General features: G+C 42.4%; 1 protein-coding gene across 3 annotated transcripts in view; it reads left to right on the top strand.

The window, feature by feature from the left end:
* The first annotated feature begins 10,895 nt into the window (after window positions 1-10,895).
* The window catches only part of man1a2 (mannosidase, alpha, class 1A, member 2), a 100,738-nt gene continuing 94,099 nt past the window's right edge, over window positions 10,896-17,534 (top strand). For all 3 annotated transcript variants that reach the window (XR_011102203.1, XR_011102202.1, XM_068704620.1), the window contains exons 1-2: window positions 10,896-11,087; window positions 12,646-13,213. Coding sequence is in view for 1 of the 3 variants with exons in the window: in XM_068704620.1 (XP_068560721.1) it covers window positions 12,900-13,213 (314 nt within the window). In the remaining 2 variants the exon portion in view is untranslated. The remainder of the gene's footprint in view (window positions 11,088-12,645; window positions 13,214-17,534) is intronic.

Genomic DNA, 17,534 nt, shown 5'->3' with positions numbered 1-17,534 from the left:
ACTAGAGGAGCGACGGTGGTGATGCAACCTTATCTTTTCCATTGACTGCCTTTCATGTTGTTGTGTTTCTGCCCGAGTTATAGAAAGTTATGCAAACAGGCAACCAAAAGGAAAGGTTGCAAACCGAGTGGCAACATCTTATCAGTATGAAAGCATCTTCACCAGGTGTGTCTGCAACAACCTGAACTGTTTGATTGAATGAACACAACCCAACGAAATATGCATAATACATTTTGGGGGGGTTTTTTAAAGGTTATTTCACCTCAGCAGTCCACTGAAATCTGTTTCTGGACACATTTTAGGCGTGAAATTGCCATTCCAGTTGCTGAAGCTTCACTCATATCTATAAGTTTGTTACGACTTTCGTTTGCATTTGAAACATCACTTGCCATCACTACTACCGACGTAATCCCATAATCCCTACATTTTTTTACACTGTTTGGATTTGTGTGGGCCGGTTTATAAGACAATTCGTTTAAGATTAAAGGAGCCGAGGTGGGACACGTCTTGTCTTCTCGTCCACCCCGTGTGTTTTGGGTGAAAAAAAAGACCAAAAGTAAGAAAATAAGCTCACCGTCTCTTTCTAAAATCTAAAATATGGCCTCACTTCTAGACCGGGACGAAGACACAATGCATGTGAAGAGACTAACAGGGGAACTGTGTTGATGTCAGAGATGCAGAGATAACCGCATCATGTCACCTCAAAGCCAGTGTTGTGGCAGCGCCTGACATCCTTCTGTGGGAGACACTTTATCTCTGAGCTGCAAGAGAGCAGCACGGACCTCCATCATTGTCAAGACCAGACACACACACACACACACACACACACACACACACACACACACACACGCTGTACGTTGAAGGTCACCTGAAATGCGCTCTGGGAAAGGCAGCTCTGAGAATATGAACACACTGTTACAGAATTCCCTGTTGGAGATTCCCTGTGTGTCGAGTTGTGAATAATTCATCTTGATTTGTTAAAATGAGCGTGGCGTCAATAATTCATGAGCGTCACAGAATCTAGTTTCCAGAGCAAGTTATGTAACAAACGATGCAAAAACCCACCAGACACCGAACGCAACGAAGCTTCTGTTGTTCTTCTGTTACTGCTGATCAGTGCTGCAATGATACGGAGTACGATTACTCAAATACAAAGGTACTTATATATACAGTATATATATATACGTATATATATATATATATATATATATATGTATGTATATATATATATGTATGTATATATATATGTATGTATATATATATATATGTATATGTATATATATATATATATATATATATGTATATATATATATATATCTATGTATGTATATATATATATATGTATATGTATATATATATATATGTATATATATATATATGTATATATATATGTATGTATATATATATATGTATGTATATATATATATGTATGTATATATATATATATATGTATATATATGATATAACATGCCATGCAGGTTTCTAATGTGTTTAATTCAACTCTCCAACAAAATTATGTTACCATACAACTAAACTACAAAAACTTTTGGTTCCAGCTTCACAAATGTGTTTGCATTTTCTTTTGATTGAAGAGTAAAATTTCATGCAGGACTATTGTTGATTTATATTTAATTATATTGGTTTATTTGGACAGTGCACATTAATAAAACATCACTGTAAATGCGCCAAAAGGCTATTTTTCATTTGTAGTCTCTGGACAGATTTTTACAAAATCCCCCTAAAAAACTGAATATGAGATTAAAATTACAAATGTATGCATCATTTATCCATTTTAAGCATGCAGAAACAATAATAATAGAAGAGAGAATATCCAGGGACATTCAGGACACCGTTATACTTCATTACCAAGTACTTTTCAGACACAGAGGCTCATAAAACAACACATGCAAAGCAACTGAATAATGGATAATTATGTTAAATAGAAACATGGACTAAAGACAAAATGATGCTGCATTTTTAGACACTAAAAACATAAAGAGCAGAAACACAAAACATAAACGCATGCAGAGTATGTAAAATATAATATATATATATTTATATATATATATATATATATATATATCTGACACAGCAGAACAACATTAAAAGACATGGATGCAGGTAGATGAGGGTCAACTGACCATCGCAAGATAGACAGACAGGTGACAGCAGAGGGTCGTACAGCACGGACAGATTGAGGGCAGTAAGGTCCAGTTACATTCCGTTGGTTCTGTGAACCGGAAATTTGATAGATTAAGTTTGACCCGGTTACAGACCTTTTTCACCTGAGCCTTGAAGGAAGGTTTGGAATCAAAAAGCACTCTGAGAATCTTATATTCAGGTACGACCTGCAGCCTCTCCCCAGATACAAAGACATCCGGCTCTACACTAGCAGTGCTTGTTTTGGTTAAAGAAATACACGCCTACTGTTTAGGACACATTTGGTTTGTCAACAGCATTGCTTTAACCACGCTGTTACATGAACCACGGAGTTCATGAGTTCATTTGCAACTCGTGTCATTTTGTTGCCATGTAGGTAAATTACAGTGTCATCTGCATACATGTGGATGTTGGCGACAGCACATGCTGATGGAAGATCGTTGATATGTAAAGAAAATAGCAGTGGGCCCAGGATAGATCCTTGTGGGACGCCTGTGGACAAACTGAGGGCAGCTGAGTGATAGTTCTGTACTTGGACATACTGGGATCTACTTAGCAAATATGATTCAATGCATTTAAGTGTACCTGTAGCTGGGTACCTTGGACATGAGAATACTATGGTTAACAGTGTGAACTGCCTTCTTGAGATCAAGAAATACAGCTCCAACAACGCCCCGTTTGTCCAATAGAAATTATATTTTTCTGGTATTCAAATAATTTGCTCAGCTACTTGTAGAGGTGGTATTAGTACTTTCATAAAAGTAAAGACTCTGAATACTTCCTCCACCACGGCTGCTGACACAGAGAAGTTTTTAAAATCAGAACAACACCAGCGTTTGTGTCTTCAGAATGAGCTTGCCGAGTGTGTTTGTACATGCTCTCTGTGTGATCAACAGACTGCAGGTCATTCAGGCTGAACACCGTGTAACCTGATTATAGACAGAGAGGTTAGGCCACAGTCATGACAGTAATATACTTACTGGGCTCTAAATGGAGCCTAACCAGCTCCCGCTGGAAAATAGTGGAGTTGGTAAAAGCCAATGAAGCCTTTGTTCGTTTGTCTTTGAGTTCACGGAGCAAAATGAAGAACATCCGGCATTTAAAAAAAAAAAAAAGATGACAGCTGCACGAAATCAGCCGGAGACGCTTCGAGTGGGACGAGCTACAGGAGAGGCTTTGTAGAATTTTAGAAAGAGCACATCGCCACACATACTGAGCAATAAAGTGCAACCCATTAAACACAGAATCAGAAATAACCTTTACCTCGGCCGTAAATTCTGATCGTAACATTTCAATTTGACGTAAATGTTGTGAAAGTGCCTGAGGACAAACAGGTGTAAAAAAATAAAATAAAAAAAGACACTTATAGTCACTCAGTGACACTGCTGTGCGTCTTTTATATGTTGTTATAAGTCTTATGTGTACCTAACAAAGTACTTTTGTTGCGTTTTTTGTTTTGTTTCAATTTCATAGTCATTTAAAGCCAAAGTAGGATTTGTAGTTTTTTACAAAATCTAACCAAGTCATTACTAACAAAGTAGTTTTTAAATAAATAATTAAAAGAAATACAAATATAGAAAATACATTTTCACATTAGTGGAGCTGGAAATGACTTATATGATCAAAGTAATTGCCAATTCATTTTTCTGATTCTCTTTATATGTTTTGTCGACAAAAATCTTGATTTGTAAAGGAACAAAAACTGTGAACTAAAACGTGTTATATTTCTATATGTATAGTGTAGTGGAAGGGAAAGGAAATACCCAAATACATTAAGATTATAAGTCGTTTTAGAATCTCTATTTGAGTGAAAAGTATGTAATTATGCTCAGAGTGTGTCAGTCTGGAGTCTTGGGCTTCTATACATTATATATATTATTTTCAGAATTGTGTGCTTTCTTTGTATACAAAGGAGAAAACCTGTAATACAGCATTTTGTTGTTTTCCGGGAATGTCGCCACAGAGTTTCATAGTGACTGCAGACATTTATTTAAATTGAGATATTTAAGATTGCCAGCTGCCGTATAGCACCAGACTTCAGAACAGCTTATTTCTCATCCTCCTCCACCCTCTAGTTTGTTTTGTTGTGTAGCGAAATGAGGAAGGCAACCTGCATCTCGTTGGGCAACCCTGTTGAGCTATAAGTGAGCTGAGATGGAAGAAGATAACGCTTTAACCAGCAGAGTAACACACGTAAAGCAGCTTATTGTTTATTGTAGCATCTGTTTCCTGCAGGAGAACCTTCCCGCTTCATTTCAGTGCAGATATGATACAAACGTTAATCTGCTACTGGCTGCACTGACTCACCTAAAACAACTCGAGTAAACAGAAAGTCACTCTGGCAAATGAGTTTAGGTGTAATTTGTGTAAAGCCATACATCACTGACAGCTTGATACCCTTATCGCAGCGCCGGCTCCTCTCTCTCTCTCTCTATATATATTTTGAAGACGTTGGGAAGGTGATATTATGGGTGAGGATGTGCCCTCCAATGGATACGTATCGTTTTCCAATACGACTCTGGCGCAACAGGAGAGTGATTGATCACACCGGGCTGGGAGCAGAAAACAGCAACCTGAAAAACACAATGATGCAATGCGAGGAGTCGTGTGGGAGCCGACGTACGACGATTTAGACCGGATCGATGAGCCGCAGATCAAAGGCAGAGACGAGCAAACTGATTGGAGGGATGCTGGGAAGAGTGTGATGTGTAGTTAATGCTGCATTTTTGGGTTTCGTTCACCTCAATCTCTGCATGCCACTTTACATTCCTCTCCTTTTTATTTCAGGGTGAGGTGTGACTGTTTTGTTGCAGAATGACAAACCTACTGTCAGAAAACAAAAGGCTGGAGTGAAGGTAACATTTTCTTTTGCATGTAACCAAAGTCTGTGACGTGAGCTTTGAGCCGACGAAACTGCACCAAATGTACAAGTTTCTTCTGTTTTTACGTCTTCATCAAGCTCACGTAGTGATTTTAAAGGCGTCGCTTTTGGAGACCCCAATATTTTGGAAAGATATGTGCACAAAATGATGCACAAGACATCCAGAGTGAAACACTCCGTTGAAACGCAGACGGCTCCGATGTCGATTCAAAGATGATTTGATTGCTCAGAAGCACTTTCGGTATCTGGAGGATTCAAGCCGGGTCTCTGGAAAAAAAAAACATTCAGTATGAAATCAGATTACAATCGATGGAAACTTACTAAAACTAATCAACGAGATCTGGAGCCAAAACTCAGTAACTCTTCACCGACAATTTACAGGACCAACGTCCAAACTCTGACGGGGAGATTCGTTCATTACAAATCACACAAAGACACCGTATAAGTAGAAAACAACTTCACCCGTCAATAGAGTCAAGTCCTCTCTTAGATCGACTGTTTACAGATTTTCATTTTACAGTCACCCACCGTATTAATATGACGTAAAACATGACCACATACAAATATGAAAACAACACAAAAGTACACCTTACAACAACGACATAATGATATTCTATACTTCAATTTTTTTGCTATTAGACGCATATCTAACATATCTAATGTAACATGCAGGAGGCCTATGTTACACACACCAAAAATACAACACTTCAGTCACCTTCTGTGAGTGAATTGGTGGTTTCACCCTCCTTCAGCATCATTTGTTAGATCGGTTAAGTATCCGTACGTCGATGCATAACGAAGATGTGGACAGAGCTCTGTTTATCTACCCATCATGCCGCGCTGCGACTCCTGATCGCGGCTCTTGGCGTCGCACCATTAACTGGAAAGTCAAAAATCAACAGTGCGCCGCAGAAGAAAAAAAAAACCCTTTCTCAGCACTATGTGCAGTTATCTCCGCCGGAGCGTGGGATTGACACTTCACACACACACACACACACACACACACACACACACATTTCCCTCCACAGACACACATACAAAAAAAATGGCCGCTTGTCCACCGGGGCCGGAGGTTGCCGTTTGACCCCGGCGCTCTGACGGACGGGTTCCCTCAGGCGCTCCTGGTGCTTTGGTGTCACATGTCACCAAAGAACAGCATCTCATCACACACTGAAGAAGGCGTCTACTGTTTTGCAGCATTGTTCTTTGTGTGTGTGTGTGTGTGTGTGTGTGTGTGTGTGTGTGTGTGTGTGTGTGTGTGTGTGTGTGTGTGTGAAATGTGCGATAAATCCTTCCCCAGTCCAGCGATTCATCCCTCTGATGAAGACGATCAAAGATGCAAAGGACACCCCCCCCCCCCCCCCCCCACCCCCCCCCCCCCTCACTGCCACACACCCTCCTTCTCTGCAACTTGGCTGTGATTTGGAAACTGTCACTTTTTGTGTCTGCTCAGCTCTTTCTTCTTTTTTTTTTTTTTTTGTGTCCACGACGAGGTTGACTCACAGTGATGAGAAGGACTTCACAGTGATCACGACGGCGCACGCCGTTATCACACACCGACCGCTAATTCACTCACCAAGGGGGGGGGGGGGGGGGGGGCATCCTGTAAATCACCCCGTCCCCGGTGGTCCTATAGTTGTTGCTACAGAGAGCGAGGCTGCAGCCGGTGGCGGCTCAAGGGACCGGCTGATGGACTCTCGCACACTCAGCAGAAAAATAACCAAAAACAAAACCCCCCCCACCACTGGGACTGTCTTCATGGTTGTACACGGATGGATTAGCTGTCAGAGAAAAGCTCACTTTGGTATGTTGGGCTGACAGCGTCACAGTGAGGACTAACTGCCCGCTAAGCTCTTCTTCAATATGGAGACACAAAAAAACAAACAAACAGTGAAGTGAGCGGCTGTGGAGATATCTCTCTATCTCACCCTGACCCGAACCAATCCCAGTCCTCATTCTGAAACCAGTGCGGCCAACGACGGCAGCAAGAACCGTCCGATCGGAGGCAGAGGCGGCTGGGTCCTGCCTTTGCCGCATAGAGCGCTGCAGGGATGACGTATTCCTGTAGGCTAACCCAAAAGTTAGCATCGCTAACGTTGAGCAATGGGATTCTGGAGTGAAAAGTCCCTCACAGTAACGTTAAGGTCAGAAGATCGTGGTTCGTGTTCAAATAAAACGTAGCAACATGAGCGTAAACTCAACATTTCCTCTTGGTTTTCTCAGGGGACACGAACAGCTGCCTCCTGGGTGAAAGTCCTCAGCGTGAGAGAAGTCAGGGGATCGCCAATGTTTTTAGGAATCTTCCTCTGGACACCGTGGGATCCAGAGGATTTGCGCATTCCGTTCACGTCTGCAGAGACTCTCACAGCGGTCCTTCTAATACTACTTCTCGACCAAAAGCAGTAGACTCCATCAGAGCCTTCGATGCATGCACGGCTTACTGAAGATGAAACATCTCTGTCCAAACTTGATCTAGTTTTCACAAGAACTCCTTTCCACCAACGCGTGTGTTTTTGTTACACACACACCCACTTAACACCGCCTGCAGACCGTCTCACGCTTTTCAATCATCTGTGTAATACGTACTTGCGTTGAAAACGGCGGGTCGTGTGTTTGTTTCTACTGGAGTGACAGACTGAAGTTTGGTGCTCCACCTTTTTGTCTTTGAGAGTTTGCGGTTCTACCAAGGTTTGTGGCCCTCACCCCAAAGTCCCACCACAGGAGAGCCAGCTTATTCAGCAGCAGGGGGAAGGAGTGTCATCGCTGAGGTTTCTAACAAATTACACCCTTCACTTGCGGCTTTTTTTGGCCCGGGAGTGTGTTGTTGGGCCGGGGCGAACGGCTGCGAGGCTTGAAGAAACACTCCTCAAAGCAAAAGTGACACCTGTCTCAATGTTCAGCGGCAGTCTCTCCAGCGGGACAGAAGACGGAGCGCTCCTCGTTGTCGGCGCCAAACTGAAGAGAAAAGTAGCGAGCGTGCATCAGGGGACTGACGTATGATGAACTGTGTCCTTCTGGGCAACACGGCTCAGGCTGCGTTTGATAAAGGAGAGTGCCTCTGATCACATTTTGTGCTGCAGCCATTTATGATGTATAGATCCAGGACGTGTGGTGAATGGAGCTGCTGCTGCTGCTGCACAGCTGCCAAAACACGACCAAGACGTCAGCTGAGTGTCTCTCTCTGATGTCTCATGCGGTTATTTGTCTGATTATTTTTTGCTTAAGAATTATGTCCATGCAGGCCTCAAGACCATCGAACGGTCGGCTGCTCTGTCTGCACTCGACTGCATTGATGCTGTTTGTGTCACTCATGGTGTGTCTTTGGTGGTAAAGGTTAATAACTTTGGTATTGTTCAACCTGTGCTCCGTTTCCTCCATGTTTTGTTGTGTCTAAAGTGACTAAAGGGGACAGCAGTTGTTTAAATAGGTTCCAGTATTGAGGGGGAGAGCGCTGCAGACGTCAGCCGCTAAACAGGCTGTAATGTGATCGCTTAAAAAAAAAAAGAAGCAATTTGTCAGCATCAGTGTACGTCCACCGGACCATTTATTGAGGGAAGAGGAAAAACAGTTGTTGCTGTCTGCTCGTCACAGGACTCGGTCCACGCTGATGAGTCCAGGTGCTCCTCCAGTCCGGGACCTGATTGGTGCTCTGGCTTCTGTTGCAGGTGATGTACACCGTTGATGTTAGAAAACACTGAGAACACACGGTGCTGTTCTTTCTGTACTTTTTGTTTAAGGATAAGAGTAGAAAGTCTTTATTTCCCTTTGTTTTGTTCAGTCTCTGTTGGTTATATTTGTTTCTTTTATTTTAAAACTCTTTTAGCCCAGTTTCCCCTTTTGTTAACTTCATTCTGTCGTGTTTCAGTGAAGAGTTCCTTTTTTTCAAATAAATAACTTTATTACGTTAAAACGTCGAGTCTTTTGTTACTTCCTCTTCCCTAAATGATCCGGGTCATTTCATTTGCTTATTCTGGACTTATTCTTACAAATGGAATGACTTGATAAAAAAATAAGAGAACTTAAAGGGGAAGTTAAGACACACAAATAAAATAAAAAATAATAATAATAATTTTTTTTAAATAAAATAGAAAAATTAAAAAAATTATTAGAAAAAAATAGATTTTTTTTTAAATATTAGAAAATAGAAAAAATACAACAAAATACAACAAAAAAAATAAATAAATAAAATAATAATAAAAAAAATTATTAAAAATTAAACATTAAAAATTAAATAAAAAAATTAAAATTAAAATTAAAATAAAAATTGAAAAATAAATACAAATTAAAATAAATAAATAAATAAAAATTAAAAAATTAAATACAAATTAAATACAAATTAAATACAAATAAAAATACAAAAAAAAAATCATCAACGAAGCAGCAGAGGCCGAGATATTCTGACTTTTAGTCCCGGTTTAAGCGCTGAAAACACTGGATCCCACATTTCCCATAATGCATTTTGATAATATCATTTCATTAGAGTCTCCCTGCACTGGTACACAGACTATTCCATTGTGAACGTGACGTCTGCAGGCCCTCAGCTGAGATGACCCCGGTAAAGTACACACAATGACGTCATCGGGGACATCGCTCACGACTGACGAAGATCCTCGAGAGCCACAGAAGACGCTATTCAACTGTTGAGCAGGCTGAGTGGTAACATGGCAGTGCATGAACTCAACTGTCTATTCATGTGTTTGTGAATAGTGCTTGTTTGTAATAATGTTTGTTATACTCACAGAAATGTGTCGTCTATCAGGGTTCCTGTTAAATACAAGCTAAACAATAATAAGAACAATCTTTGTTTTCCAAAAACTTGGGTCGAACAAAAGTTGACTTTTCAAACTCTTTTCTGTACGGTCTGCATAATGAAGCGGGTCGTCTTTGGAGCTCAGAGGAAAGAACCAGAAGACGTCTTGTGCTCTGTTGTTCCACAAAATCTCGTTAAGTGTGCAGGAGGCCGGTTCTGGGTTATGCTTATTATCCTTATGAGGGCAACAAAGACCTCTTTTGTTTTAGTGCGGTCCTGTGTTGCTCTTGCACAGAAAATGTTGCCGGGTTGCTGCCAACTGTTTGCCTCATCAGCATGTTTGTTTGCTCAGATTGAATGTAGGTATATCTGTGTGAATGAGTAATAATAATAAACTGTCACAGGGGACGTTTTTCTTTTAACACTTTAAATACATTTTACTCATTATACTTACATACTTTGACTTAAGTATCAGGCTCTTTTATTTGCCACAGGGTATTTTTACAGTGTGGTAGCCTGCTGGTACTTTATTAAAGGATGTGAATACTGGGGAGGGGCCACTAATTTGAGCTAATTAAGTGAAATGAAGCATCTCACAGCTGCCTTCCAGTGTTAATTTTTTTATTACTAATTAAAGAAGAAGAACATTTGGTCCCACGGCAGGTTGGGGCTGTGACATTTATAACGTTGCTTTATTATAAATCATAATAAACTGTAATTTAATCATAATAAACTGTAATTTTCGCGAACAAAATTGTCAGACGATCCCTTACTCGAGCAAGGCTAAGTAGTTGATAAAATAAAATAAATAAAATAAATAAAATAAATAAAATAAATAAAATAAATAAAATAAATAAAATAAATAAAATAAATAAAATAAAATAGTAACTGAACACAATGACGTCATCAGGGGTATCGCTCATGATTAATAAATATCCGTTGACATTTATAACGTTGCTTTATTTTTAATCATAATAAACAGTATTTTTTTAGTAAACAGTAAATTGTCAGACGGTCCCTAACTCGAGCAAGGCGAAAGTAGTCGATGTTGGATCTCCCGAGCAGCAGCCAGCAAGCAGCAGCAGTCTGCAGTCAGCAGTCAGCCGCCGGAGCTGTAACGCTATGTGTCTCTGAGAGAGACGGAGAAAACTGGTTTTAAGCACCCGGAGCAGGTTAACGACGGGACGGGGGCTTTGGACATGAGGACGCCCGCTACAGCGACTTCTTCCAAAAGGGAGCACCGGGAATCCTGACTGGGATCGTGTCGCTCTTATTTCACCGAGCAAATGAGAAAAGGTGGTGTGATGCAGGGACCGCGTCTGTCAGTGGATAACCAACCAGCTAGCTAGGTAGCTCGGTAGCTAGCTAGCGTTAGCAACCTAGCAAATAGCTAGCACTTATTTATACACATATAATTAAGCCTAAGTCTTTACCACCCACATATTAGCTAAAATAAAAAAAAAATGTTTTAACTCGACATTTCTTTCCTCCTCATTGTCTTTTTTTCCAGTTTATTTTATTTTTCTATTTTTTTATGTTTTACTGCTAGCCACAAACGTTAGCTGCTTGTTAGCCACATAGCATCTCTGCGTATCGAGCTAAATCATCAGCTCACAACAGACTGTGGCTCTGTGCGGAGGATGAACTTGGTATTCTGTGTGGAGACGTCGGGACATCGTAGCTCCAGACAGACCCGATGGAAAACTACCAGATAAAAAAAATTATATATATATATATATATATATATATATATATATATATATATATATATATATATATATATATATATAACTTACGTTGTCATTAGGTGGCTCGACCGTGTATGTTTGGCGTTTAAAGGGGCTTTTCGCTTCATTTCCACGCATCCACATTAGCACTTAGAAGCCTCAGAGCGTCTTCTCTCTGCATATGCAGTATGAAGCCTGCGCATGAATTATGTGCCATACGGATTTTTTTTGGAGTTGAAGGTGCAATCCTGCACAAGACAACGTTCCGCGTGTTGCAGGTTTTTTATATGCATATTATTTAATTTAGCTTGCATGTCCTGCACAAAAAAAAAACAGGTTGCCACACAACTGAGAATTGTCATTCTAGTGCACGAAGAGGATGTGTGCTGTTTGCTGTTTTATCTCTGTCGTTCTTTGTCGTTTGTTTTTATTTATGTATTGATCACGATCTGTTTTCTGATGGACAAGCTGTAGCACACTGTACACACTGTTATTAAACAGTAAGAATAGAAAGCTGGGCGACAAGTTTTTGCAGAGATGTCAGAATCAGAATCCGCTGTATTGGCCATGTGTGCGTACGGAATATACAAATCAACAAGAAGCATATAAAGACCAGGTAGAACAGAGAAACTAAGCTTTAACATTTAACAGGACACTATGTGCAGCAGTGTGGCGCCGATGGTTTCATAGACGTTGTCTCTGAGCCTCTGGAGAATATGTTTCTTTATTATCATGAACAAAGGATTAACTGTTTTGTGATTCTGAAGTATTTATTTTTGACATGGCATGTGATTTAAATTCACCAAAGCATGCGAGAGGATTGTTTTTATGACTCTTAATATTTCAACTCTCTCTCTCTCTCTCTCTCTCCCTTTTTGATGTGTGACCTGTTTCTAGATTTGTGAGTGTGTGTGTGTGTGTGAGAGAGAGAGTGAGAGTGAGAGATCGTATTTTCAGCGTTGTTAGCCTGTCGGAGTGTTTGGTGAGAGGATACCGGCGTTTACAAAAGGGGGAGAAGGGAGGACTTAAGGACAACATATATGTGTATATATATGTACGTATATATGTATATATATATGTATATATAGCTAACTCTTTTCCTGTCATGTCTGCGTTTTGTTTTCCAGAATGGTCATGAGCGTTTTCCTGCCGACCGCTCACTCCTTCTCTGAGGGACCTCGGCCTCTTTTGCTTCCTGGACGTATCGATGCAGGGATGAGATAATACAGTCCACCAGCTTGTGCATGCCGCTACGACAACACCTGTAGCACACCTGTAAACCCCCTCCCCCTCCCCCCACCCCTCCACCCCTACCCCCACCCCTCACCCCCACCCCCCACCCCTCCTCTCCCAAAGCTAACTTCGAGTCAACGGCGAAACCATGACGACGCCGGCCCTCCTGCCGCTGTCGGGCCGCAGGATACCCACGCTGTCGCCGGGCGCCTCCTCCTTCCCGCACCACAGGGCCACGTTGAGGCTCTCGGAGAAGTTCATCCTCCTCCTCATCCTCAGTGCCTTCATCACCTTGTGCTTCGGGGCCTTCTTCTTCCTGCCGGACAACTCCAAGCACAAGCGCTTCGACCTGGGCTTGGAGGACGTGCTCATCCCCCACATTGACTCCCCCAAGGAGGGGAAGCACGCCTCCGGACAGGTGGTCATACACGGACAGGGAGGACATGACGAGCACAGACACAGGTAAGGACCGAAGTGGGCTTCTTTTCTATCAATCCGGCATGTGACACAAGCTGCCCCGTCACATCTCAAGGAGATTATATTTAAGGATTAAGAGGAGGAACCGGTTTATGTTTGGTTACATCACACTCTCTCCTCTTGAACACACACGCGTGTGTTTACTGACGTCACTTCTTCAGCTTCCGTCCCGACTGACACGTCGGCACAGGTGTTCCTTCTCCTGACGTAGTCTTTCCTTTTGCGCAGCTCTGAATGCCTCCACCCTCTCTGTCTCCATCGAGTGCAGGTGTTTAATTTCTATCATACTTACGTTTCAATACATGTTTTTAATTGCTTACTGTAAGCCGTTAGATCAGCACTGGGGGCTATTTTGTTATGTAGAAGCCTTCAGTTTGTGTGTTTGGTTGATTTAATCCTCGTTTCAGAAGTGTTGAAAGTTAATATCTAGCGCCTCAATACAAATGCGGTGTTTCTGATTGTTTTATCGGGCTCAGTGTGTGTTCATATGCCATTTGATTGGCATACGTATATGAATCATATACGGCCTTCACGTTTGTGTCATTTTGTGATGACAAAGAGACTTATAAGCGGAACACAAGATGCCAACCCGTAGGTGGAAAGGATGATTTCATAGGAAAGGTCTCTGGTAGGAGGTCATTAGTTTTACTGAGTTCTGGGGAAAAGTGTTGAAAGCAATTTGTCGGAGCGTTGCTCAGCGGGTACCGCTGAGGGTCGCCTCTCATTTCTCCACCCTGAAAGCCTTCTAGAGCTCCAGATCCTGCCGGCTTCAAATAACGTAATTATTTCAGCGGAGCGACGGGGAAGCGTCAGACGTGGCCTCAGGTGGTGCTGTGAGTCACAGGAGTAACCGCAAGGGCTTCTCTTTCTACATGAAGGCGGGACGGTTCTAGATGTTCACGCTTGTCCAGAGGTGGCAGTTTATAGCGGTGATGGAATACTACAGGAGCGTTAGGAGCAGAATGTTGCATTAATGGCCACGCAAATGTTTTTGTATGATACCGGTCTGTAGTCAGTGAAGCCCAGACAGATCCTTTGCACACTTTATAAGGTGCCGGATTCAATATTCAGAGCACATCTGTTGCCTTCACACGGCTCTCAACATGCCGTCTGCTGAGCCGCCTGCAAGCAGCTAACAGAGCTGACGGAGCTGACGGAGCTGACGGAGCTGACGGAGCTGACAGTGCTGACGGAGCTGACGGAGCTGACGGAGCTGACGGAGCTGACAGTGTTGACCTGAGGGGAACAGGTGGACGGGTGCTACGCTTACGCAACCAGCTAATCAGTGGGGCACGCTCACGTGCACTAAAAGGCACGCTCACGTGCAGTAAAAGGCACGCTCACGTGCACTAAAAGGCACGATCAAGTGCAGTAAAGACGTTCACGTGCAGTTAAAGGCACGCTCACGTGCACTAAAAGGCACGCTCACGTGCACTAAAAGGCACGATCAAGTGCAGTAAAGACGTTCACGTGCAGTTAAAGGCACGCTCACGTGCACTAAAAGGCACGCTCACGTGCACTAAAAGGCACGCTAGCCCGCCCTGCTGTGTCAATAAAGCACAAAGAAGCTTGGATGACATCACTCACAGAGAGGATGTAGTAGGGATGTAGAAGTATTTTGCTGCTGTATTAATGCTCTGAATATCGCACAGAGAAGCTTTAGGTGAGCTGCCGTTGTTCTCCTCTTAAGCGTCCATATTTGTTGACGTGATGAGGTGAACCAGTGGGTTGGCGGCGACAGATATCTAAATGTATTTCTTCCAGTAAATAGACGGGATCTAATTCGTTTTATAGCCCCTTTTTTAAGCTTTGTGATCTACTTTATGCATTTTTAATTGCAGGTTACAGCCAAAGCTAACCGTCTTGCAATTTATGACGTGAAATTCAATTTAATAGAAGTGAATTAATGCGGCTCTATAAACTACCTCGGTACACGTCTGTTTTGAGAGTTATAACTTGTGGTATAAAATGTCTTGTTAAAGTGAGATAGTAGAAGAAGAAGCCAACACGTCTCTGGGTTCATGACAATCCAAAGGTTTGAGGAGGGACAATAAAACCTTTAGAGATCTCTTGAAATTAGTTTTATGCAAATGTGATCCTAAAAGGCTCCCTGTGCGTTCCCGTTTTTAGTTGTTTCTTTTTATTTATGGGAAATGTCTTCCGTGTGCTTGTTGGTCTGGCTGCCTCAGCTGTTCCTGAAGTCCTCATTGTGTGCTCCAGAGGGCCGGGGTTCAAACTTGAGGCACGCTAGCATTTTAAAGAGGCCCTCTGGAGCTCAGACAGGCTCGTAACAAATTCACCTTTTTTTTTCTTACTTTGTTTGGCTACAGAAACCCCCGGCAGAAGCAGGTCTCCGTTTACACGTTCACCCTGTTAACGGCCTTTGAGGGAGCGCAGGTTATTATTCTGTGTGCCGTGAGCTAATCCATCTGTTTTAGCTCATTCTCAAGATATTGGCATTAATTAAGAATGTCTTCAGATTATTGTTGAAGGGCACTGCACACATCTGGCCTGTGCTGTTTGCACAGTCCTGCACTGCGTCTTCATGCTGTAGTTAACCATCTTTTTATGGTGCATATCAGATTATAAGACTTCTTGAATCGGTCCGGTTTACAACCAAGGAAAACATTTTCTCTGACTTCTAAGAGTTTTCAAACACTTCTGTGTGTTTTCATGGCTGCTGGACGTCTGACGTCGTCCGGTCCGTATCTGTGCTGAAGATGAGGAAGTTACGTAACGGCCGGTTGTCTCAAAGTGCACGAGCTGACACTTAAACTCTGCTGTTTAGAACACATATATGTCTAGTTCTCGAATATCAAATTACCCCCAATATTTCAAACCTCATTTCTAGTAAAAACATTCTATATTTGGGACAATACAAACGGCTCCTGTCCTCTTTATGACCTAACGTATCATCTCTTTCAACTCTCATTTCCCCAGTAGCTCTAAAAGTTTATTTTGGGAGGTTTTGAGATCTTCCTCGCTGAGATTGCCAATCCAATAAAACCAAAATTTGATGATATTTGATTTGCACATTTGGTATAAACTCCATTTCTACGGGGATATTCCTCAGACTTTCACGCCAACTGTCATTGGGACCAATTTTCCACTTTTATTATAACTGCCAAGTGCTTATTTGTGCACAGCAGGAGGTATGGGGAGGAGTTTGGCGAGGGATCGGTGCCAGAGAGGGATCTTCTGTGCACAGACTCTTGCTACCGATGGCTCGCCCACTCGTTGTCTGATTCTCCTTCTTTTTGGAGACGGCGACGGAAGCCTCCGGAAGATCTCAGAAAACCTCATCAAACCGAGCTGGAGCTAATCTGCGTGGCTTGATAACAACAAGGAGCAAAAGTGAGGAAGTGCACTAGAAAGATTGATGTGAGAATCACCGGATTGAAATACAGCAACCCTGGAATGATGCCGTCTCAGATGTGAACATGAGGAGCGTCCTTTGTTGGACCTTAACTGGCAAGATTATGAAAGCAATGTAGTATTAGCAACCAATTAAAGTTGCAGATTAGATAGAAAGATACACTTAGAGGAGCTATTACAGGCCTGTTACTTGATGCATATTGATGCATTTGTCACAAAACAATTCCATGTAGTCTCTTTTTATGTGATGGAACATGTAAGAACCTGTTAAAGTTGCTGAAACGTGACAATTTGTGTGATTAGATTGGTGCAGCCATCAAGCAAATGCTTTGCGTTTCACACTGTGTGTTTATATATAATGAATGTGTGTAGAGGGACTTCTGCCATGGCTGCTTCTGATTATTAGAAGGATGTGGAGCCAGGATCCTATAGAGGAGCCAGGATCCTATAGAGGAGCCAGGATCCTGTAGTGGAGCCAGGATCTTGTAGTGGAGCCAGGATCTTATAGTGGAGCCAGGATCTTATAGTGGAGCCAGGATCTTATAGTGGAGCCAGGATCCTGTAGTGGAGCCAGGATCCTGTAGTGGAGCCAGGATCTTGTAGTGGAGCCAGGATCCTGTAGTGGAGCCAGGATCCTGTAGTGGAGCCAGGATCCTGTAGTGGAGCCAGGGTCCTATAGTGGAGCTAGGATCGTATAGTGGAGCCAGGGTCCTATAGTGGAGCTAGGATCGTATAGTGGAGCCAGGGTCCTGTAGTGGAGCCAGGGTCCTATAGTGGAGCCAGGATCTTATAGTGGAGCCAGGATCCTGTAGTGGAGCCAGGATCTTATAGTGGAACCAGGATCCTGTAGTGGAGCCAGGGTCCTATAGTGGAGCTAGGATCGTGTAGTGGAGCCAGGGTTCTGTAGTGGAGCCAGGATCTTATAGTGGAG

This window comes from Cebidichthys violaceus, unplaced genomic scaffold (genome assembly GCF_023349555.1).
Source record: "Cebidichthys violaceus isolate CVI_PGR_0920_01 unplaced genomic scaffold, fCebVio1.0.p SCAF_97, whole genome shotgun sequence".
NCBI lineage: Eukaryota > Metazoa > Chordata > Actinopteri > Perciformes > Stichaeidae > Cebidichthys > Cebidichthys violaceus.
This window is presented reverse-complemented; position numbering and strand designations above follow the sequence as displayed.